General features: G+C 44.6%; 1 protein-coding gene across 4 annotated transcripts in view; it reads right to left on the bottom strand.

Annotated features, from left to right (window-relative positions):
- Window positions 1–23,137, bottom strand: part of FAM171A1 (family with sequence similarity 171 member A1) — a 123,567-nt gene that overhangs the window by 16,966 nt on the left and 83,464 nt on the right. For 3 of the 4 annotated variants that reach the window (XM_079793995.1, XM_079793998.1, XM_079793996.1), the window contains exons 4-5: window positions 19,231–19,389; window positions 13,345–13,521 (exon numbers count right to left, since the gene is read on the bottom strand). In XM_079793995.1, coding sequence (XP_079650121.1) covers window positions 13,345–13,521; window positions 19,231–19,389 — 336 coding nt within the window. The remainder of the gene's footprint in view (window positions 1–13,344; window positions 13,522–19,230; window positions 19,390–23,137) is intronic. The other variant, XM_079793997.1, reaches the window with a different exon arrangement.

Below are 23,137 nucleotides of genomic sequence, written 5' to 3'. Positions count from 1 at the left end.
GTCATTGCTTGATCCCAAGAGCCTAGAACAGAGACATGTCGGACACAGAGAGGATATTCAGTAAATATTTGCTGAATTGCTCGATTTTATTAAAAAAGAGAAGCCAAGAAGCCCATGGCAAATCTTTCAACTTTTAAATGTTGGCAGGAAATTAAAATACAACAAACAAAAATGCGCCCAAATCAACCACGTGGGCCAAATGGAACACATCTGGGAATGGGTTGTTGTTTAGTGCTCCCAGATTTAGTCCATTATTCTAGTAAGTCACCTTAACTCTTGGCACAGAGGCAGGAATGCACAAACACCTGACCTACTAGAGAAGGAAGGGGAGTTGAATTCTGAAGGAAAAAACCCTTCTCCACTCCCCACATTCCGATCCGTGTGTGCAAACCAGCCCCTCACTGGGCTGAGCTTCAGCTGCTTTCTCATTCACAAAGACTGTGTCCCCTACTTCCCGGGCTGTGTTGCAAACAGTGATGAAAACTGTTGTTTGATAGTAACACCTGTTTTGCTAATGGATAAGCTCAGCTGCGAATGAGTCGACAAAAGAAAAGAAAAAAGGTCCCCCCCGCCCCGCAAATGATCCCATCCATATTTCCTTCAATTCAGACACACCTACTACATATCCATGTGATGTATTACAGAGCAAGCAAGGATGCTTGTGCGGGGACCTAGCATGAAGCTCTCTGTGCAGGCTGGGTGTTTAATGTGTGTGCTCTGTGCATACATGTGCCTGTGTGTGATCCATGGGAAGGGGTGATTCAAGGGAGGAGGCAAAAAGAAGCAAGATATTAAGAACTTAAACATGCCTGGCAATGTGCTGAGTGCAGTCTTACACATCCTTGAAAGGTAAGTATTCTATGTCTTGTTTCTGAGGCTAGAAACATGAGGGGCAGAGAAGTCACTGATTTGCCCAAGGATAGACCCTCCCCTAATATTGGCAGAACTCAAGGCAAGAGTACACACGAAGGGCCACATACAATATATAAATATTTAAGTTATAAACCAAGGGATCACATTGCTAAGAAAATGTGTCGCCTCCTCCCACCATAAACTTATAGTAACCTAAAGGCCAGGGCCCAGTGTAGAATTCTTAGATTCCTTGAGTGCATGCGAAAGGGGAGTTAGCTTGTGACCTACCCCCTTCTCACGCGTCCAAGCTAACTTCCCAGCCAGTAGCCACCCCTTCCCAATGTCTCTGGCCTGGGGTGTGCACACGGCATGTGTATATGAGCAGACAAGCCCGCCCTTGGGAGACGGACCTGGGAGAGAGCCTGTAAGCCAGGGAATTCTGGTGTCCTGGGTGCCAGGAGGGTGCTCTGGAAAGGGAAGCTCAGCTTCCAGGCGGCCACATCCCTTCGGCTCAGTGGACATTGTATCCCACGGGGAAAGGGTGCAGCTAGGTGAGGACCAGCACGAGGCCCTCTAAAGTGGGGGGCTTAGATGGGCGTCTCCTTGTTCTGTTCAGAAAGCAGAGCTACTAAGAGGTAAAATTTTATTCCAAAATACTTCCGTAAAAGGTTTTCCAGGTGATGTATATTTTTGCAAGATTAAATCTTAAGTGTTGATGAAACTTGACCTAAAGGAGGTATCAGGCCAGGACTACCTTTCATACCAATGATTTCTAGACCTGATTAACATACAAGACTGGTTTTAAAAGAAAAAAAATATTGCCATACAATGTGTTGACCTTATTTAAAAAACCATAATGTGCCAGGGCTGGCGTGGCTCAGTGGTTGAGCGCTGGCCTATGAACCAGGAGGTCACAGTTCAATCTCCAGTCAGGTGCATGAAAGAGAGCTTCTATCACTCTCTCCCTCTCAGAAATCAATAAAAAAAATATTTAAAAAATCATAATGTGTTAAATATGTCCTAATATAAAAGAGCTTATAGCTCATACAAAAGTATAAAACCAAAACATATTTGTAAAAAAACAGAAACAGCCTGTAAAGTTGCAAAATAAAATTCAAATTAGAAACATCCATATTCTGTAGTACCTGATGACATGTTACTGAAGGGAACTTGTCGTCAGTAACATAAACATGGACATGGATGGCCAGGTGAGGTTTCTTTTGAGCCTGGTGTACCCATGATTCCATTTTCTTACCACTTTTCTATAGGTGAACTTACCATGACATTTTCCTTTTAACGTGCTTTGATTTTGTTTTTTGTTAATATGGTGGGGCTCTGTCTGTCCTTCATGTATGACCTATCTCTGTTCAGTTCTCATTAGTCTTATTCCATCAAATAGTCTATTCGTAAGTGCAAATAAGGCAATACAAGTATCTGATGGTTTTAAATTCTGTATTGAGAGGGTGGGGAGAACGGGAATGGAGCAAAGTGGTCAAAAGAAACAAACTTCCAGTTATAAGGTAAGTAAGTACTAGGATGTAATGTACAGCATGATGACTCTAGTTAACACTGCTGCACGGTATATGAACGTTGTTAAGTCCTTAGCCAAAGAACACATACGCATAGCCCATAGACACAGACAACAGTGTGGTTTATGTCCAGAGGGAAGCGGGGGACTGGGGGGAGGTGGGCAAAAGGGGTGTGGGGGGGAAATGGGGTATCTGTAGTAGTGTCAACAATAAAAATAAAGAAGAAAAAAAAGAGAAGGTCCTAAGTATTTTTATCATAAGAAAAATTTTTTTCTTCCCTTTTTTGTATCTATATGAGAAGATGGATGTTAAGTAAAGCCACTGTGTTAATCATTTCACCATACATGTAAGTCCAATCATTATGCTGTACACCTTGAACTTACACAGTGCTATCTGTCAAATAGGGTTTCAAAACAACTATAATATAGCAAATGTGATGGTTTATTCTCTAAAAATTCTCATGTGGTGGTGGTGGTGGGGTGCAGCTACAAACACAAAAGGCTTGACAATTCTTAGGAATGGACTGACATTACAAGATTATTTTTTGAGTTGCTAAGCAACATCGAAAAACAAATGTCCATGTTCTGAGATCACTCTGCATTCATCCTCCCCACGGGCAGCTCAGCTCGTGTGTTCCCCGCCTCCCTCCACTCTCCTTGGACAACAGGGGCGAACGCCGCAACTGTGATGCTAATGGTCCATTGTTGTGGCAAAAAGATACAATCTGTGTCTCAAAAATAAATCACAATCTGTGGCCACCTGACAGCCAAGATCTCAGGCAAGCTGATGTTTTCCCTGGATTGTCATCATTTACACCCAAATTAAGTCCTATGCCTTCTGTGTTCTTTTCTGTTCTATCACTTCAATCAGTTTTCTCTGAATGTCAATTACCTTTCCCCTCCTACATATCTATTAGGAGCCTGAACCGCTTTTATGGGCAATTTTCACATCTGGGAAAAAGTAGAGACTTTTCATGCGAGTGATTTCTTTGTTTCTAAGACATAGCCTTCACGGCAAGAAGACCTACTTCAGACCACCCTCCTTAAGGCTGCACTGACATTACACTTAGGCAAGTCTGCTTCCTTCTTTGTTAATACCCTTACCTGTCAAGTCTCTTCTTTTTGAAAAAATTAAAGATGATGCATCTGGTTCTAAAATTAATATCACACATGTAAACACATACTTAATATTACAGAAATGAACTCCCTTCTTTTGTTCTAACTTTTGCCCACCCAATATAACATAGTTCATCCTTGTAACTCAATCACTGCACCTCAGTATTGCAGTATGTCTGTCCCCTTCCACCTGGACACATGGCCCATGATATACAGAGAAAAAGATAAGCCAGCAATAATTTTCTTAAAGTTAAAAACATAATTTAGTGCTTTAAGAACTTCCACCCCTTTCTCTCCCCAAAACACAACAAAGTGGAACAAAATCTTAGATCTATAGTTTAACTCAAGCTCCACCTCCAAGGGCAGGCTGGCCAATACTTACCTAAAAGGACTAGTTCAATGAGCCCAGCATCAACAGTAATATCCACCATCTGAAGCAGAGACAAATCCACGACAGGCCAATTATGAGTGGGTATCCCTAGTGCCCGATACATATGCGCCATATGTGATAAGACGCTGGTTCAGTAACCACCATTTCTATAGCAACCCACACACACTCTGCAGGCTGTGTTTCAGGAAGGCAGTTAAAACTGGATTCTACAGTGCAACTTCACCTAGAACACGCTTTGATTTCTGTCATCTCATTAGAATTATAGTATTCAAATACGTTAGCGTTAAATGGCAGAAACTTGTCACATACATAATTGTAATTCTTGATATCTCTGCCACTCAATGTCTGCTGGTCACTTTAAATTCGAACCACTGACCTGATTTGCTTGTACATAAGGGACCATTCCCCAGGGCAACAAGTCAGATCACAGTCTGACAACTCAGACAGCCATCTGCTGTCCCAGTTGCAGGCGAGAGAGTAAATGCTTAGGAAAGCAAGCTGAAACATCACCTCTTACTGCCCAGAACGCCTCAGCTAAGATGCGTTCCCCATGACCAACAGAACTTCATTTGGGCCAATCTGGTCCTCTGCACAGTAGTGGTTAGAAGGTGTGTATGTCCCAGCCCCTCAGACACATCTGGACACCATGGACACAGGCACTGGCCTTGTACCACTTTCCAAAGGAGAGAGTACCGGTAGAAGATGATGAATTAAACACATCGGCTAATGCCTCAAAGGAAAAGACTTAGACCCTTGCACTATAAATCAAGTGGCATTTTAACACGATTGTTTCAGTACTGCATGTAAATGCAGCAAAAGTTTCCATTCTAGTGTAAGCAAGTTGCGCTTAAAAAAAAATCGTTTTTCCTAGCGGTACACATAACAATTAGCTAATTCATATTGTTGTACTATACTAGACAGAACCCAGCTTTATGTTCTAAGATAGTGTTAATCTAATAGGTAACCCTCCTATAAACATGGGGGTTGAAATATGGAGATGCTAAATTTTATAATGGGAAATTCTCTGCTTTTTGCAATAGAAAAAATTAAAAGACAATTGTAGTCATTAAAAAAAAAAAAAAGACAACCACATCAACGGTAATGTCAAATATTGACTCTATGCTAAAGGGTGCCTGGAATGGAGCACCCCTCAGCTTCTCTCCTAAGAGTAAGTGTTCAGCCCTGGCTGGTGTTTCTCAGTGGTTACAGCGTTGCCCCAAGCACCAAACAAAACTAAGGGTCTCAGGTTTGATTCCAGTCAAGGGCATGTGCCTGGGTTTCAGGTTTGATCCCTGGCCCTGGTCGAGGCAGCCAATCAACGTGCGTTTTTCACATTGATGGTTTCCCTCTCCCTCTCCCTCTCTCTCTCTCTCTCTCTCTCTCTCTCTCTCTCTCTCTCTCTCTCACTCTCTCTTCCCCTCCCTTCCACTCTTTCTAAAAATCAATGGAAAAAATATCCTCAAGTGAGGATTAAAAAAAAAAAAAAGGAGTAAATGTTCATTTATCTAGCAATCATGAATTGAAGTATTTGAGTTAGTGTTTAAATATGAATTTATTTTTCAAACAGAAGTCTCAGGGAACTAAAAACGAATTTCATCTTTCTTTATAGAGTTTGAAATCTTGCCCTATAAAGAAGGTGTTACCACTCTAAGCATCATTAATCACTCCCAGCAAAATGCTGGAGGGTTACCTGGATAATAAAGTAGGAACTATGACTGAATCAAGGACCCAGTTTAACCCTACAGAGTGGAGTATATTTGCATTTGTATACTAGAATGGTAAGAGTTTCCCTGTTGAATGTATTTTAGATCAGGGATCACAAAATTTTCTGTAATAGGCCAGATAGTAAATATTTTCAATTTGTGGGGACATACAGTCTGTCACAACCACTCAACTCCATGGATGTAGTGAGAAAGCACGCATATAGCCCATACACAAACAAATGGGCATGGTTGTGTTCCAATGTCTTAGTCTGCTCAGGCTGCTATAAAAAAGTACCATCGACTGGCTTATAAACAACAGAAATTCATTTCTCACAGTTCTGGAGGCTATCAGATTTCTTGTCTGGAGAGGACCTACTCCTTGGTTCATGGATGACAGACAGAAACCTTCTCCCTGAGTCCTCATGGCGAAAGGGGCCAGGAATCTCTCTGGGGACCCTTTCATGAGGGCACTAATCCCATTCATGGGAGCAGTAACCTCACGACTTAATCAACCCCAAAGGTCCCACATTGGGAGTTAGGCTTCAACATATGAATTTGGGGAGGGGGGATACAAAATTCAGTCCATAGCACCCAATAAAACTTTATTTAGGTAAGCTTACATTGGAATTTTATATAATTTTCATGTGTCATGAGATACTATTTTTCTTTGGATTCTTTCTTTCACCATTTAAAAATGTAAAAACCACTCTTAGCTCTTGGGCCACAGTTTGCTGATACTTATTTTTTTAAAATATATTTTTATTGATTTCAGAGAGGAAGGGAGAGGGGAGAGAGAGATAGAAACATCAATGATGAAAGAGAATCATTGATTGGCTTCCTTCTGCACACCCCCTACTGGGGATCGAGCTGGCAACCCTGGGCATGTGCCCTTGGCCAGAATCGAACCTGGGACCCTTTAGTCTATAGGCTGATGCTCTATCCACTGAGCCAAACCAGCTAGGGAGCTGATATTTATTTAGGTGAAAAAATTTTAATGGATTCACAAATTGCTATATCTGGCTGTTAAGCACTTTGGAATTGTAATGACTTACACTTACCTCAAAAGTAGATAATTTAAAGTGTTAAATTGGTTTGAAGTGATTAGCATACTTGAATGAATCATAAGTAGCAGTTAATCATTAAATAGTGTTATATGCAGAAGATGTATTCCTATTTTTTTTCTAATCTGATAATATCACCTTGGAACTTTTTATTTAACTGAAATAATTTAATTATTATACTTAAAAGATATTATTGATTAAATGTAATAATAGTAAAAAAAAAAGCCTTATGAAATATGTAGGCTTCTACTGAATTTAGTAAGTTAATGAACATATGGTTTCTTTGAAATGTCCATCCAATCTTAAAGTTTTCAGAAAACACATTTAAATGCATTTGATTATTTTTGAATGACTATCCAAACGTTGGCTTTTTCTTTCCATACAATCTGTTATAGCCAGAAATTTGGCAGTTATAATTTTTGAAGTAGATGCTAAGTCAAAAAGACCATTTAAATGGAAACAGATAAACTACACAATGAAGATTCCCAATGAAAAAAGGCTCAATGCCATGGGGATTCCTTCCAGAGAGGAAATGCTAAATCAGGTCACTTCAGAGGCTTCGCTGATTTTTACTTTGTGTTAGTTTCCTGTTGTTGCTGTACTAAATTACCACCAATTAATTCTCTTATAGGGCCGGAGGTCGGAAGGCCAGCGCCTTCCAGAGGCTGTGAGGGAGTCCCTGCTTCCTTGCCTTTTTCAGCGTCTCGTGGCTGCCTATTCCCTGAAATTGTGGCCACTTTCTCCGTTTTCAAAGTGCACCACTCCCGTTTCTGCGTCACTGCCATGTCATCGTCACATCACAATGCCATCTCCCGATTCTGACCCCCCCAGCCCCGCGTCCATCCGAAGGACCGCTGTGATCACACTGGGCCCACCTGCATAATCCAGGAGAATGTCCTCACCCCAAGCCTGCTCACTTAACCACACCGCACAGTCCCTTTTCCGTGTAAAGTAATGTTCACAGGGTCCCAAGGACGATGGTGCAGAGATACCGGAGAGGCCATTATTCAGCCTGACACACATATAACATTTTTTTAAAATAAACTTCCGTTGTGAGCTGTATACAAAACTAATGTGAGCAAGGATGGTGCTTCTATTGACCTGGGCCATATTGTTATTTATACATGTATGTGTATAAATCCCTAGAGAAAACTTCATTGTATAGTTGACCCTGGAACAATGCAGGGGTAAGGGACCCTGATCCCTTGTGCAGTAAAAAATGCTTGTATAACCTTTAAAAATATGCTTTATTGATTTTTTTAAAGAGAGAGGAAGGGGTGGGAGAAAGAGATAGAGATAAACATCGATGTGAGAGAGACATCCATAGGCTGCCTCCCGTATGCATCCCGACTAGGAACTGAACCCGCAACCTGGTCATGTGCTCCGACCGGGAATCAAACCAGCACCCCGTCGGTGCACGGGACGATGCTCAACCAACCGAGCCACACCAACCAGGGCACTTGTATAGCTTTGGTCTCTCCTGCAACTTAGTTGTCCTTTGGATCTGCAGGGGGATTGGTTCCACGATGCCCCCATGGTTACAAAAGTCCTCAGACACTCACGTCCCTTATATAAAATGGTGCAGAACAATGCCTACAGGAGCCCTCTGCATTCGTAGATTCCCAGCCATAGACTGAAAATACTGTTTTCGACCTGTGGTTGGTTGAGTCTGTGGTGGGCCAATGGTATATTTACGGGGGGGAAATCAGGGTATAAGGGGACCCATGCAGTTCAAACCCATGTTGTTGAAAGGCCAACTGTATTAGGCACATAACCTTTTATACTCCCAGTCCTACTCATCCATATTCAAACATAGTCTTTCAAAAAAGGACTATGGTGGTAGGAAGAAACAGAATAACAGCTCTCTAAATAAGAGCTCAAAGCATCATCCTTTGGTTAAACATATACGCACATAAACAAGGTAAATTTTATCAATATAGTTATTTAAGTACACACACACACACACACACACACACACACACACACACACGTTACATAAATGTTAGTGTCATATCTTAAACTATCCTGACTTTAAAAACATCTAAATGATCCTCATCTGATTCAATCATTCAGCATTTTAGTTGGGTACCTAGAATGTGCCAGGAATAGTTTTTGATTATAAGGGTTCAAAGATAAGACTCAGTGAGGACCCAGACATTACCTAAGAAACTGCAAGGCTTATATGCTCCCAGTATCACCACAATATGTACAATGCGCCTACATTACTATTTAAGGGATGGAGAACGGGATTTGAGAGGAGAGATCCTGCTCACACAGAGTGACAAGCTATGAGGGAGACCTTAGCATCCCCGGGAAGGGTTAGCGTCTGGCGAGGCAGCAACAGGGCGTGTGCAGAAGACAGTGGCTGGAAATGAGGTGGAGACACAGGCAGGGCCGGCTCCGAAGAGCGAGGTGCCGGGCGAGGGGGTGCGGACTGCCTCACAAAGAGTTGCTCTAAGACATTCTCACGCGGGAGGTGGTCTGTGGTTTTGAATGACAGCTCAAGCTGCAACGCAGAAGACCTACAGAGTTAAGGAGAAGCAGAAGGCAGTCCGAGAGCTGCCGGAATTGGCCAGAAAAGAGGGGAGCATCTGAACTGGGGCAGAGGCACCACAGAGGAGAGGAGAGGAGAGGAGAGGGTACCTGGGAGAAACACTGATCCGACCTCAACGTGACTCTGTGGGGAAGTGAAGCAAAAGAACACTCGGGGGATGGCCCGAGGTTTCTGTTACGCTTAACCAAGAGAGGAAGCACAGAGACGAACAGAATGAGAGGCTGGAGTGCGGGGAGTTGACAAGTCTCGGTTTTAGACGTGTAGAATTTGCGTTTCCTCTAGGACAGTGTTCGGCAAACTCATTAGTCAACAGAGCCAAATATCAACAGTACAACGATTGAAATTTCTTTTGAGAGCCAAATTTTTTAAACTTAAAACTTCTTCTAATGCCACTTCTTCAAAATAGACTCGCCCCGGCCGTGGTATTTTGTGGAAGAGCCACACTCAAGGGGCCCAAGAGCCGCATGTGGCTCGCGAGCCGCGGTTTGCCGACCATGGCCCTAGGACATCCAGAAAGAGATGTCTAATAGTCAGTAAGACACCCAGAGCAGAGAATCAAACGTGGGTGCACGGGTAGCTGTGGGAGTGTGAGAAGCGGTCCGATGCCCCAGCAACTGCAGAGAAAGTAGGTAGGAGCTGGGTGCAGGGCAGAGCCCAGGGCCTGGCAGGTGAGGAGGATCCAGGGGGATGTGAGACCGAGAGCCAAGGGAGGAGGGCCCTCTGCGGGGACGGAAAACCATCCAATGCCGCGGAGACAACCGCGAGGAGGAGGAGGTCACCGGATTTCCCAATCACGCAGCTGCTGTGAACGCAGTGACATTGTTTCAGGAGAGCGGGACGGTGGAAGCAGGCCTGAAGTGTGTAGAGAAATGGAGGCAGCACATGGGAGCAATCCTCGAGACACCTGGGCCCAGGGTAAGCCGGGAAGGCGGTGTGGATGGCACGGTACAGGACACGCTCTACAGCACGGGGAGACCTTCGTTTACTTAATAAACTCTCACGGCATACGTGTTATGTACACCAGGCGCTATCCTAAGCTTCTTACAAATATTAACTTGTTTACTCCTTGGCGTGGTTGGTTTTATGTGTCCACTGGGCTAGGCCAGTTCCCAGATAGCTGTTCAAATATGTCTGCATGTTGCTGTGAAGGTATTTAAAATGAGAATAACTTTTAAATCAGTAGACTCGGGGCCCAGCCAGAGTGGCTCAGTTGGTTGAGCATCGTCCATGCACCAAAGGGTTGCCGGTTCAATTCCCAGTCAGGGTACATACCTGGGTTGCAGGTTTGATCCTAGTGGGGGAGCAAATGAAAGGCAGCTGATTGGTGTCTTCTCGCCCCCTCTCCCTCCCTCCCTCGCTCTAAGCATGTCCTTGGGTGAAGATTGGGGAAAAAAAAAAAAAGACTGAAAACATTTGGATTATTTTCTAATGAACTTAAAAAAACACACCACACCTTAAAACATAATAAATAAATCAGTGCACTGGGTAAAGCATGTAACTCTTCATAATGTAGGTGGGCCTCATCTAATCAGTTGAAGGCCTTAAAAAAAAAGACTTGACTTTCCACAGGGAGGAGGAAATTTTGCCAGCAGACTACCTTTGGGCTCAAACTGCAACACCAGCTGTTCTCTGAATCCCCAGCCTGCTGGCTCACCCTGCAGATTTTGGACTTGGCAGCTTCTACAACTGCATTAGCCAATTCCTTAAAATTCCTCTCTCTACACACACACACACACACACACACACACACACACACACACACTCACTACTGTTTCTGTGGGGAATTCTGACTAATGCATTCTTTGTAACAGCATTAGGTACTATCATGATCCCCATTTTACCGCTGAGGAAACTATGGCAGAGACAGGTTAAATAACTTGGCCAGGGCAACACAGCAAGCAGGTAGCAGAGCTGGATTCCAATACAGTGTGCCCCCAGGGACCCTGCTCTTAACCACATGCTGTGCTGCTGTCCAGAGCACTGACCCAGCGGTGTTGGGAAGGCCAGTGGGGAGAGACAGATCATACAAGGAATGAGAATCTACAAATGCAGTCTTGTACAAATGAGAAAACAGGCACAAGGGATCTGCCCAAAGTGGGACCCAGTGGTTCAAGTAGTAGAACCCAGGTTTTCAGGTTACAACACGCAGCTTTCCCCTTTCTCCTTCCTACTTGCACTCCATTCTTCTATCCACATCCTTTCCTCCGGCCAGGATTGCCCTGCTCTTCAGAGACTCTCTCAGTCACATTCCCCTCACGCTGCTTTCTCCTGGGGGCCCAGGAATCTTTATGTTCTGACCGTGACCACATGCCTCAAATAACCACTAAGCTGTAGACAACACGCCAGCCAGTGACAAAGTGCCCTTCTTACTGAGTGCAGCCCAAAAACCCAATGTCAAGTTCAGTATACCTAGTAAAACAGTGCATCTCACACGAATTATTATGGAGTCCGTTAGCAATTATTTGGAAAGTAAAACAAAACAAAACCCCTCCCCCGCAAAACCCAGGAAGCCCAATGGGCATTTGGTTCCAAATATACATTTCTATGAATTAACTACTCAAGGAATTAGGTGTCTTTGAAAATACATTCGATATAAAAAAATCTCCCAATTATCTGAATTGGGTTATTTGAAAACTAGTCTTTTCAAGCGTGACTTTTTGGGACTGGGAACCACAGGGGTATAGGAACCAACGTGCCATCAGAACCTCAAGCACAAGCACCTACTCCCACCTCATTATTATGAGTGTCAGTTATTAAACTTCCTGAAGAAAAGTTTGAAAATACGTATTAAAGCTTTAGAATTTGTACATTTTAACCTAGCAGTTCCGCTTCTTCTAAAACTTTATCCTAAGGAAATAATCATGACTGTGCATAAAGATTTCCAATGATATACTATAAAGATACATATATCACAGCATTGGTGAGAATAGTAATGTATTTCCGGGTTGCATGGGATTGAGCAACCAAATCATGACATTTCCATGTGATGAAAAACTATGCATTCATTAATATTAACCCTGCAGCGTAATAGCTAATGCTATGGAAAGATGTTTCTGACATAAAAATGATTTTTAAAAGCACATTATAGAACAGCACATGACACAAAACCTCATTTCTGTTAAATATGTATTGTGTGGAAGGCAGCCTCTTAAGAGGGCCCCAATAATGCCTACCAGTCAGTATTCACCCGCCTGTGCTGTCCACCCCACACTGCACCAGTGTCGGGCTCTGTGACCAAACGCATAGAGAAAGAAGTGATGGCATGCCACTTTGACATGAGGTTGTAAAAGACTGTGACTTCCATTTTGCCCACGTGTGCTTTGTTTATCTTTGTTTATTATTTTTTTCTCTTGGATCACTTGGTCTGGCAGAAGCAAGCTGCTGTGCTGTGAAAAGCCCTATGCAGTCGCCCCTGAGAAAGAATTGAAGCTCCTGCCCAACAGCCTGTGAGTGAGATTGGAAGGTGCTGGCTGGCTGGCCCAACTGAGCCTTGTGATGAGCAGAGCCTGGCTGACAGCCTGCTTGCAACCTTGCCGGACCCTGAGCTAGAACCACACTCCAAAACTGTGAGGTGACAGGTGTTTACTGTAGTCTACAGCTGCTGGTTTGGGGCCAATTTGTTACGTGGCAATAGTTAACTAATACCTATGTGCATAGTGAAATGACTGAAAGAATAGAATCCAAAATACTAGTAGTGGTTCTCTCTAGGTGGTGGAATAATAGTTTTTATTTTCTCTTTTTGTACAATGTTGGCAATGTTTTCCCTTTTTCAGAAAACAGGAAAAGAAAACCACATATGACCAAGAAAGATCATATGACCTTCTAAAGAATCCAAGCATAAAGATTAAGAGAGACAAGTTTAGCTCTAATAACTTTTAAAGATTCTTAAAGATTCTTTTCATGTAAATTAGCTTAAATGTGCAAAAAAGGAAAGAAAAAGAAAAAAAATACTCCAAAGAACACGCCTGAACATCACGGTGGAGTAGGTGCTACCCACCAGAAACCACACAACACACTGTGAGCAGCAGCATGCAACACGTGCACGGAAAAGAGACTCGCACAAGCCTCCTAAAGGGAACACCAAACAGTAATGATGAAGTCATCTGTTAGCAGATCATCAGCACAGGTGTCTTGCTTACCCAGCTTCTGGTCAAACCGCCATGCCGCGACATAGGCATTGTGCCTCAGACTGCTCTGTGTGGCCAGGGGCACGGTGACATAGATGGGGCCATCCACCAGCACCGGCGTTCCATCACTGCTGAGCAAGTGCACGCTGACAGCTGTGACTGGGCTCAGGTCGTACCTGGTGCCGTTTCCTGGAAGCAAGAGGCATTCTCCATCACATGCACACAGAGACCTTCGTGGGGCTGTGGAAACCGTTTCCAAAAAGATAGTAATCGCTACCAATTGCCAAGTACCATGCCTCCTATCTGCCAGGGACTGCGCTAAGCACTTTGCACACATAATCCTCACCTCGACTTTCTAAGGTAGGAAAAATCCCCATTTTACACATAGAGAAACTGAGACTCAGAGAGGGTCCTACTGGGAGCTGGCCTAAGGGCATTGAACAGTGGGTGGTAAGGCTGGGATCTAAACTCGGGTTGCCTAATCTAATTACTGCGCTTTACTTTTAAAAATCGACCTCCAAAGGGAAAGGACTTTTTGTCTGTAACATGACAGGGAGGTGTGTGTGGAAATTGCCGAAACCGACTCAGTCACAGAGGGAGCCCTGTGCACACGTTAATTACTTGGCAGATCACCAAAAGGAAATCAGTATTTTCAATTAGAGACTACTTAAAAAAAAAAAAAAGGTAAATTTCTTCAAGGAGTTCTTCAAAATATTAATTTACTTCCACTAAAAGTACACTATTGAAAACTTGGGCTTGAAATATTTATGAGTTATTTTAGTTGCCACTGCTATTTTGATCTGTTTAAAAGGAATTTAAAATACCAGTTATTCTGTATTAGAGGCCTTTTATCCAAGCCAATGCTTTAATGACTATCTACTTTACAGATAAATTAGGCAATGCTTGTAGAGTGGCATTATATTTATACACGTAAGCAATCCATTTTAGAAAACCTTTTCTCAAGTGAAATATGATATCACACAAAATGTATTCTGTCATAACTTTAAATCTTTCATTAAACACAGTGACAAAAACACAATGGTAAAACAATTTTAAGCTACATCAGAACACAATCAATAGGATTTCTTTTTAAGCTATTTATATATTTACATACCCATCAATTATCTGAGCGAATTCAAACTTCCAATTAGGACTAAATTTAAATATTTAAAGCTTACTAAACTTGACAAGGGAGGCCTGCAAGGCAGGCTTTACAAACTCAGAGACCCAAAGGAACCACACAGAGTGGTCTGAAAGTAAAACTACTTAACTCAAGCATGTCAAACTCGCGGCCACAGGCCGAATGCAGCCCACAACGAATATTTTTGCAGCCCAGCCAATATAACGGTATGTAAGAAACATTTTAATAAAAACTTCGTAACTTAATTTTTATAATATCCTGTTATACATAATTATTAATAACAACTACAACATTTGCTAATGACTGATTACTATAATTGTGTTGCATTCATTTCCCTTACACGCCTTTACGTGCAGGCGCACCATTTCTCTCCACTAATACTAGCAGTGAATATGTTAGCAGCCGATTGCCACATCATTAGTCTTGGACTGACTTGTTTGGTGTGCGCAACAGGAAATATTTTGCTTTTGGAGAACAAGAAAAATAGGTTTATTTCCGTTACGCCTATGCAGTTATTATTCAGTGTCTGATAAGTTAATGTTCAAGAAAAAATATTAATTTTTATTAAAATGGTCTATTATTTTATGTTAACGATTACTCATTTATTTTAGCCCTTTGTATTCAGCATGTCTCTATTGAAATAAACCTGTTTCTATGAAAATTGAAGCTTTTGTTTTTTTGTGGCCCACATAAACTGAAACCTTGTTTATTTGGCCCCTGTTAGCCTTTGAGTTTGAAATGCTTGACTTAACTAAAAGTGAGTCATGGTAGGTAGTCATTCCTAGACAAAAGTCCATCTTTACCGTAACTGAGCCTGTCCATTGTCCTTTGCATTTAAAATAGCACACCTTTGGAATGTCTGAGTAATCTTCCTTTTTCCAGACCCCTCAGGGCAAAATCTCCCACCAGAGGGCAATGAAACTCCTCATTGTTTTCTTGTTCCCCTGCACACCTTCTCTATGTACTATTAATGTAAACTGTTAACTATTCTACATGCACCAATATAAAAGGAGTATTTGTCTCTTCATTTTACTCTTTATCCTACCTCAGAGACTTCCCCGTTTTGCTTTCTCCCACCTCCCTAGTCTGCCACCAATGAATTTCATGTAACCTCCCCTATGCCTCCTCCTTTGATTGTAATGTATAAAATGAACCACAATGCTGCCCTTCTCTGGAGCATTTTCTGTTGAGATTTTGTTTCCTGGCAAATGTCATCTGTTTGGCTCAAGTAAACTCATAAAAATTTGGATGTTTCTTAGTGAATTTTAGAGTTTCAACAAACCACAGCTAAACCCTTTATGGAGCAATTTCTATACAGCTACTGACAGCAGTATCCTTTATAATATATACCTGTATCTGTTTTCCAATGTAGGGAAAGCATGGAAATGGGGACTTGATCGAAGGTCCATGTTGGAGTCATATATTCAGGTTCTGAAATCTTTTAGTCTGGCCATTTCATTTTAGGATAAGAAAACCAAAACCCAGAATTTGCCAGATTTATGGTCAAAATAGCTTGTGGACAGAGGCTAAATGTGGGCATTGCCCAAAGGTAACACAGAAGCAAAGCCAGGTCTACAATGTGCACCTCTCCATTAGGTTCTGCTAGATTCTCTGATGAGATAAAACTGAAAGAGAAATTCAGTAACTTACTATCCGCTGTATTAAACAACTCAGAGATAATGTTTTCAGTTAGGTAGTGCTGCCTCCTTCATCAAACCTGGGGCAGGAAGTCTGAAGAGGGAAGCGGTAGGTAGAGTCAGACAGCACTCCAGACAGCATCATCCTTCCTTTCCTCCCGCTCCACTCAGCCTCGGTTCCCAGATGTGGCAACCGTGCCCTTTGGATTTTCCCTTCCCGGTATCTTGCACCTCTCAGGCACAGGAAGCAGGGTTCCGGTAGCAACTGCTTATGTGGCCTCAGGCAAGTGACTTCACTCCTCGGGTTTGTTTTACTTATCTGCAAAACTAAGGAGGTTGGGCCCAGCTGGTGTGGCTCACTGAGCATCGACCCAGGAACCAAGAGGTCACCGGTTCGATTCTGGTCAGGGCACATCCCTGGGTTGCAGGCTAAGAGGTACCTGGTTCAATTCCAGGTCCGGGCACATGCCCGGGTTGTGGGTTTGATCTCCCGTGGGGGTGTGCAGGAGGCAGCTGATCGATGATGTTCCTCTCTCACTGATGTTTCTATCTCTCTCCTTTCCCCTCCCTCTAAAAAAAAAATCAATAAAAACATATCTGAAAAAGAAAAAACAACTAGGAGGTCAGGCTAGATGATTTCCTGTGAGTCTATGGAAAGAAACGGATTCAGCTATAACCATTCAGAAGTAAGTACAGCACTACAGAAAAGGGCACATTAATTTAATGCAATACACATAAAGTTCATGTGATTCGATGTTCTTTTAAAAGTCCTGCTTGCCCTAGCAGTGTTGCTCAATGGTTAGAGTGTCCAATTCCTAGACAAGGGTACATACCGGGGTTGCTGGTTCAATCCCCAGCACCTGGTTGGGGTGTGTTGGGAAGCAACCAATTGGTGTCTCTCTCTCTCTGTTTCTCTCTCTCTCACATCAATATTTCTCTCTCTCTCTCTCTCTTCGCCTTCCTCCATCCCTCCCTTTCATTCTCTCTAAAAACAAAACAAAACAAAACAAAAAACCCAAAAAAACAAAATACAATCAATGGGAAAAATATCCTCAGGTGAGGATTAACAACAAAAAGTCCTCTGTTTGAAGACACTGCAGGAATTCCATCTGCTTGCCGAGGCCTCCTTTCTCAGGGCCTCACTAAATGCCTTTCACAGGGTCCTCCTTCGGTCCTCCCTCTGCCCTCCCACTTGCTTTATTCTGGAAAGATTCATACTTTGAAAGGCTAAATTGTTCCTCCTCCAGTCCTTGTTATGAGACTGTAACACTATATGGTCTGTGGTTCTATGTGATGTCAGGACACTAAGGGAGCAGATGGGAGGGGATGAGCAATCGAGGACATGGCCGAAGTCTCCACGTGGCTGCGTTTCTCTATTTACAATTCCAGAAGCTTCTTCTAAACTGGACACAACTCCCCTTAGGATGCTCCAAGGAAACCAGCCTTCAGAGCACTTTCTCCACATCCGTGGCGTCCGTTCACCTTCACTGAACTCTAGTTAGGACCTGTCACCTCACACAGGTACACGTGGTCCGGGCTCTCACGCTAAGCTGAATCTCTTAGACGTGGTTTATAAAACAGGAGGCAAACAACTCTGGGGCCGAGGAGCCGCTATGCGCACCCCCTGGGGATGGTGCCCAGCTGATGAGCTGTTGGGGCGCCTCACGGAGTCCATGCTCCCACACCCTCACAGGTGCCAGTGAACACACTCAAAGAATTTTCCCTGAGTCACCTTAGTTATTTCAGTGGAAAAGAAGCTGAATGTAACCTTTCACAGACCTCTCTTTCCTCTAAAACAACTGTGATTTTTAAATAAAACGAACTACTGAAGTAGTCTATGTCTCTGCGTTCTTCCCCCTTCATCTCGGATTTCATAATTTATTCAAGAGAGGTCATTTCTCCAACTTGGGGTTTATGACTGCGCACCATTTTGTCAGGGAGACTGGGTGGAGATTTCATGATGGTCTCAGATTGCACTTTATCACGTTCTCCACGAAACATGAATTTTCTCCTAGGGCTGTACATTTAAAGTGAAAGTTAACGCTTACCCCAATAATGTTTACGTAAGATGGCTACCAGGCATCTTTCCGGTTACTGACTATTAATTGCATTATCATCACATAAAAATTAAAGGGAAAAGAAAGATTTCTGAAAACAAGTGCTGCAGAGGGAAGGAAAGCAAATGACCAATCACTAGGTCACCTTGATCTGTAACCAGTAATTTATTAATATTCTACAAAATGGATTAGATGTTGCAGGTTTAGAAGCTTTTTCAGAACAATCAGTTATGTAATCATTCTGAGGTGATACTCAGTGAAAGTGTCCCTGGGAAATGCAGTAACTTACTAACCAAGCAGGATTTATTTAACCCAGAACAGCCCCTTATTTTTCTGAGTTTATGTTGTGACTAAAGTGTCCAGGAAAAGAAGAGGGGAGACAAGAAAACTATTCAGGAGTTCAGAATCCCCACCCCCACCCCAGTCACCAGAAGGACGAGGGCCCACGACGGCAGCACCAAGCACCTGACGAATTATGCTGCTGGCCGTGAGCAGGGGTGGAAGGCACCAGTCTTTACTGATGAGGATTTATTACAAATGTTTGGGCTAGTGGCTTTTACTTTCTCTGATCTATTGGGGGTGGAGGGCACTGGTTTGCTCATCTCGGAGCAGCCCCGGAACCACCTCCCCCCCGAGCTGTGACACGGGGTTTGGCGGATGGGGCTGTGCATCTCTGCAAGGCCAGCGAGCCCCACCAAACACACGGTCTGAGGGCAAGTGGGACAAGGCCGAGGACAGAGGGCCAGAAAACCTCTAGCCTGATTTTATACTTAAAAAACATTTTCAATTTAAAAAACTTCTCTGAATTAAATATATTCATTCCACCAAAGGAGAGCTCAGAGAAGGTGCTGAAGGCTCAAGGAGAAAGGCTCAAGGAGACAGTCGCTGAAACTGCGGTGGTGCAGACGAAATTCCTTAGGGAACAGCTTTGAACACACTTGGACTTGGAGAAGGCGCCCTCCCCTCTGCAACTTCAGTTCTCCCACTCAGTACCAACCCTTCAAGCCACACGCCAAGACTCAAACACGGAAGCCAGGATGCACGAAGAAGAGACTCAAATTACCTGTTCTGTTCCCATCTAATCCTCGCAGGTATGGGAAACTGTCGGCCTCGGCGGGGGAGCCGGCGGCCGTCAGGAAAGCGGTCAGGTCACTGTAGCTGGTGTTCTCCGGCAGCCGCAGCGCTCTCCTCTGGAAATGAACGCGAGGCTGCGGCCGGGCACCTGCGGGAATTCACCTCTGAGTTACAATCCCGAGGGAGCAATTTCTGCGTTTAGACCATGCAAAACGAGGAGTGCTTCGGTAAGGTTCCAGCAGGCTTCCCCTGCCCTCAGCTCTCCCCACATCTCCTCCACCCCATTCCCTTCACGCAGGACACTGAGACGTGACAACGTGCTATTATGGGCAGAGAAATAATAGCCCATTGTCGCATTTGTTTTGACACAGGATGTTTTTTAGGTTTTTCAACAAAAAGCTTTCCAAGTGCTATCTGTGAGCAGTCTTTGCACCGCACAGCATTTGCCTATGGATGGGGTAACATCTTGGGAAACAAAGTCCGTGTGAGTGAAACAAGTAGATGACAATCTCTTTACACAAACAAGGCAAGCGATACCCTTTGATTTGGCTGCAAACACATCCTTCTGTCTGGTAAAATCTGGTTGAACGCCACAAACCCCATTAAAGCAGAGGCAGGAATTGAATGTGCAGCGCCTGCCTGGACAAGAACTGCAAACAAGAGCCCAAGAGTAAGGAGCCGGTTTCCTTCTGGGGAGCTGCCACCTGGCACCCAGCCTGGCTGGTGGGGTGCATCCTATTGGTGACTGATTATGTTGCAGGTTTTATGACGAGGCTCTTGGAGAAATGTGATGCTCCCCTTACCAACGCCAACTCTTCTGTGCAGAAGGACGGTTGAGGTGACAGGCCCTTCAGACAGTTGCCGTGTGACATCATCCGCTGATTGACTTTGCTCTAGATGTGCTGACTGTAAACCTGAACCTGTTTTTACCTAATGCTGAGGCGGCAGTCACAAGACGTAAAGGTGTGAAGCCGTTTTGCACAAACCCAGCAAAAACTTCAAGACAAAAGTGAAAGAAATGGGAGTTGTAGCATTTACCAACATCTCTCCTCATTAAATAAAGTGGTTCCTTAAAGACAATATTCTGTCCTGACACTCTGGTCATCATCTATCCTACCCCAGCTTGAGGTGGACCATGTGGTTGGCTGGGGGCGCCCTCTCCCCACCATGGTGGTCTGGCCCAATAGCCCTGCCCAGAGTTGATGGTCTAATGCTGACTCCAGGGTTCCTTTTGCCTCCAGATCACACACTTTTAAGGGGATACACCTATCTAGAAGTGCTCTAGAATAAGGGAGTTTTAGAGCTCGAAGGATCAACTAGCCTACGTCTCTCTTCCTACAGGCGAGGCCATGGAAGCCAATGGATTGACTGCCCACATAGACGTGTGGGGTAGGCGAAGGTGGTCACAATGCTCCCCAAACTCCTAAAAATCATTGATTAGATTTCTCAAATGGCTGGTTCTCCGCTCCGTAAAACAGACCAGCCTCGGGGCCCAAGAGGGCCAGGTGCCCAAAGTCATGAGAGCCCCATAAGTCCGGTCACACTGAAACTGAGCGGCACAAGCACCAGTCCTGCTGCAGACCCTCGGTGCCCTTTCTCGTCCCGAAAACAAGCCTTCGGTCACGTAGGAGCATCCACGTGCCTTGGGTTGTTTATTTGTGTATCTTTCCACTTCAATTTCTTCTTAGTCTGGTCTTCTTTCCCTCTGATTTCACAGAATAGTGCTGTCTTCCTGCTGTCATCGCCTCGGTCTGCATAGTTCCAATGCCACATGGACCTGCTGCCCAGGCTGGGAGCTGCTAGCTTCTCCTGCTCCCCTCCCTCCACTCCCCACATGTGCTGCTTGCCTCCTCGGACCTCTCCCTGCTGCCCTCAGAGATGAAAAGTCAAAGTCAGCCCTTTCTTTTTCACCTCCTCACCCCCAACCATACAACAGTCATTGCTTCCAATATTGTTTTCAATGATAGTGAACTTTTTGAGACTTAATTTCCCTTTCTCTATTGTTCTTCAGTCTAAAAATGGTGCTAAAGCCTGGGTTTCACGCAGTAGGGAGACAAAGGACTCACTAAGATAAACAGTGACGTGTCTAACGTGTGACAGGCTGGTCACCCCGGAGCAGGGCAGGATATGTGCGCCCTTCCAGGCCTAGGACTAGCCCCTGTGAGATGGGTGGGATGAGATCTTCATGAGGCCCCCTGGCTGTAAGGAACAGAAACCTACTTACACTAGACCAGGGACAAGGGAATCACACTGAACCCACGGGTAACCCCCCAGCCAGGCCTGACAGGGATGGTCTAGGACCTGGAACCACAACCAAGGCTGCTCCCAGCTCTCAGGGGCCCCTGGGATCTCATTCCAATTCTGTGCCTGCCTGCCTGCCTGTCTCCCTCGTACCTCCTCTTATTCTCTAACATGTTATGTATTTTAGTGGGAGATGTGTTTCTCCCCTCCCCATCCCTGTTCCCTCTCTCCCTCTGCTGCCTCCCTTCCCATTCTGTTCAGGAGAAGTTGGTCCTTGGCCCAACATTTGGGTCTATCTGCTGTGGCTGGGGTGGGGGCCACAGAGGGGCCACGCTGGGGCTGGTGTACTACAAGGGGATGTGGCCCGGCTGATTTGACACACGCTGTGACCAGCAAGACCTGGATACCTGTCTGCTGAGGGACCAAACATGCACCCCACGGAGCACAGGCAAGACCTGTGCCTGGTGAGTGACCCAGGAAACATCTGAGGAGTGTAAGGCTCCAGGCTATCCTAAGCCCGGGTGTAAGTAAACTTTACAGCGGGTATGGGTGGGGCTGAGGGAGCGTTATGTCCTTAAGCCTATCTTCACGTATTAGGGCTGCTAAGTTCCCCACCGTTCGGGAAGGGAGGTAATTGGGTGGGGATGGGAGATGGAGAGTGGACAGTCTGTCTGTCTCCCACCTTCCCCACAGCAACTGTTTCAAACTTCGGGCTCCAACCACCATTCCCCAAATGCTCAGACTCTCCTCTAGGGAAAATACTGGGGCCATCGCATCCTCTCTCTGCACTTTAAAATCTTTCTTCCGTCTTCTCTCTCTCCCAGCTCTCTTCCAAGGTCAACCCAAGTATCCTGACTTTTGCTTGTTTTATTGAGCACGACGTGGCTCAACCAACTCTTTTTTGCCTTCGTCAATAATCTGCTCTACAGGCTTTTCCTCCCCAACCAACATATATACCCATTTCTTCCTATTGTTAGAAAAATAACAATAAAACATGACTTCAACTGTTATTCCCATAAGCCAATGGCTTCTCTCCTTCCACCCAACCCCCAGTGATGTGGCTTCTGCCCCCAGCACTCGCTGCCCTTGGTAATGTTAACTGATGACTACATAATGTGCAAACCCTGGGACCGCTTCTCAGCCTTCACCCCCCCTGACCTCTTCACAATGGTCGACACTGTTCACCGCCCCCGCCTTCTTGGCGTTCATGGTCCTGAACTCTGGCCTCTCCAGAGTCAGCCCGCTTTTCCTTCTGCAAATACTTTCTTCCTCCTCCTACCTCCGATGAAACAGTTCCTGCCACAGTCACCTCTGCTGTTTCTGGGCTCTTGGTGCCGACTCCGCTCCGCTGCCACAACCTCAGCTATGACCCTCCTCTCCAGCCCGGGCCTCTCGGCCAGCCTCCATGTCTGCATTTCCTCTGCCTTCTAGATTCTAGACACTGCAACCTGGAAGCCCATTGAGCACTCGAAAATCACCCTCAACCTCTCTCCCATGTAACAACACCCATTTTTCCCAACCTCAGGTTTGATTCCAGGTTGTCACCATCATTTTCCCTTTCTGTTATTCTGCACATTTGCTCAAGTGCCAGGCTTGGCCAATCTCCCCATAGCAACATTATTAGCATCATCTTTTCTTCCCTTTCTGCCTCCACC

This window comes from Cnephaeus nilssonii (assembly GCF_951640355.1).
Source record: "Cnephaeus nilssonii genome assembly, chromosome: 1".
NCBI classification, from domain to species: domain Eukaryota; kingdom Metazoa; phylum Chordata; class Mammalia; order Chiroptera; family Vespertilionidae; genus Cnephaeus; species Cnephaeus nilssonii.
This window is presented reverse-complemented; position numbering and strand designations above follow the sequence as displayed.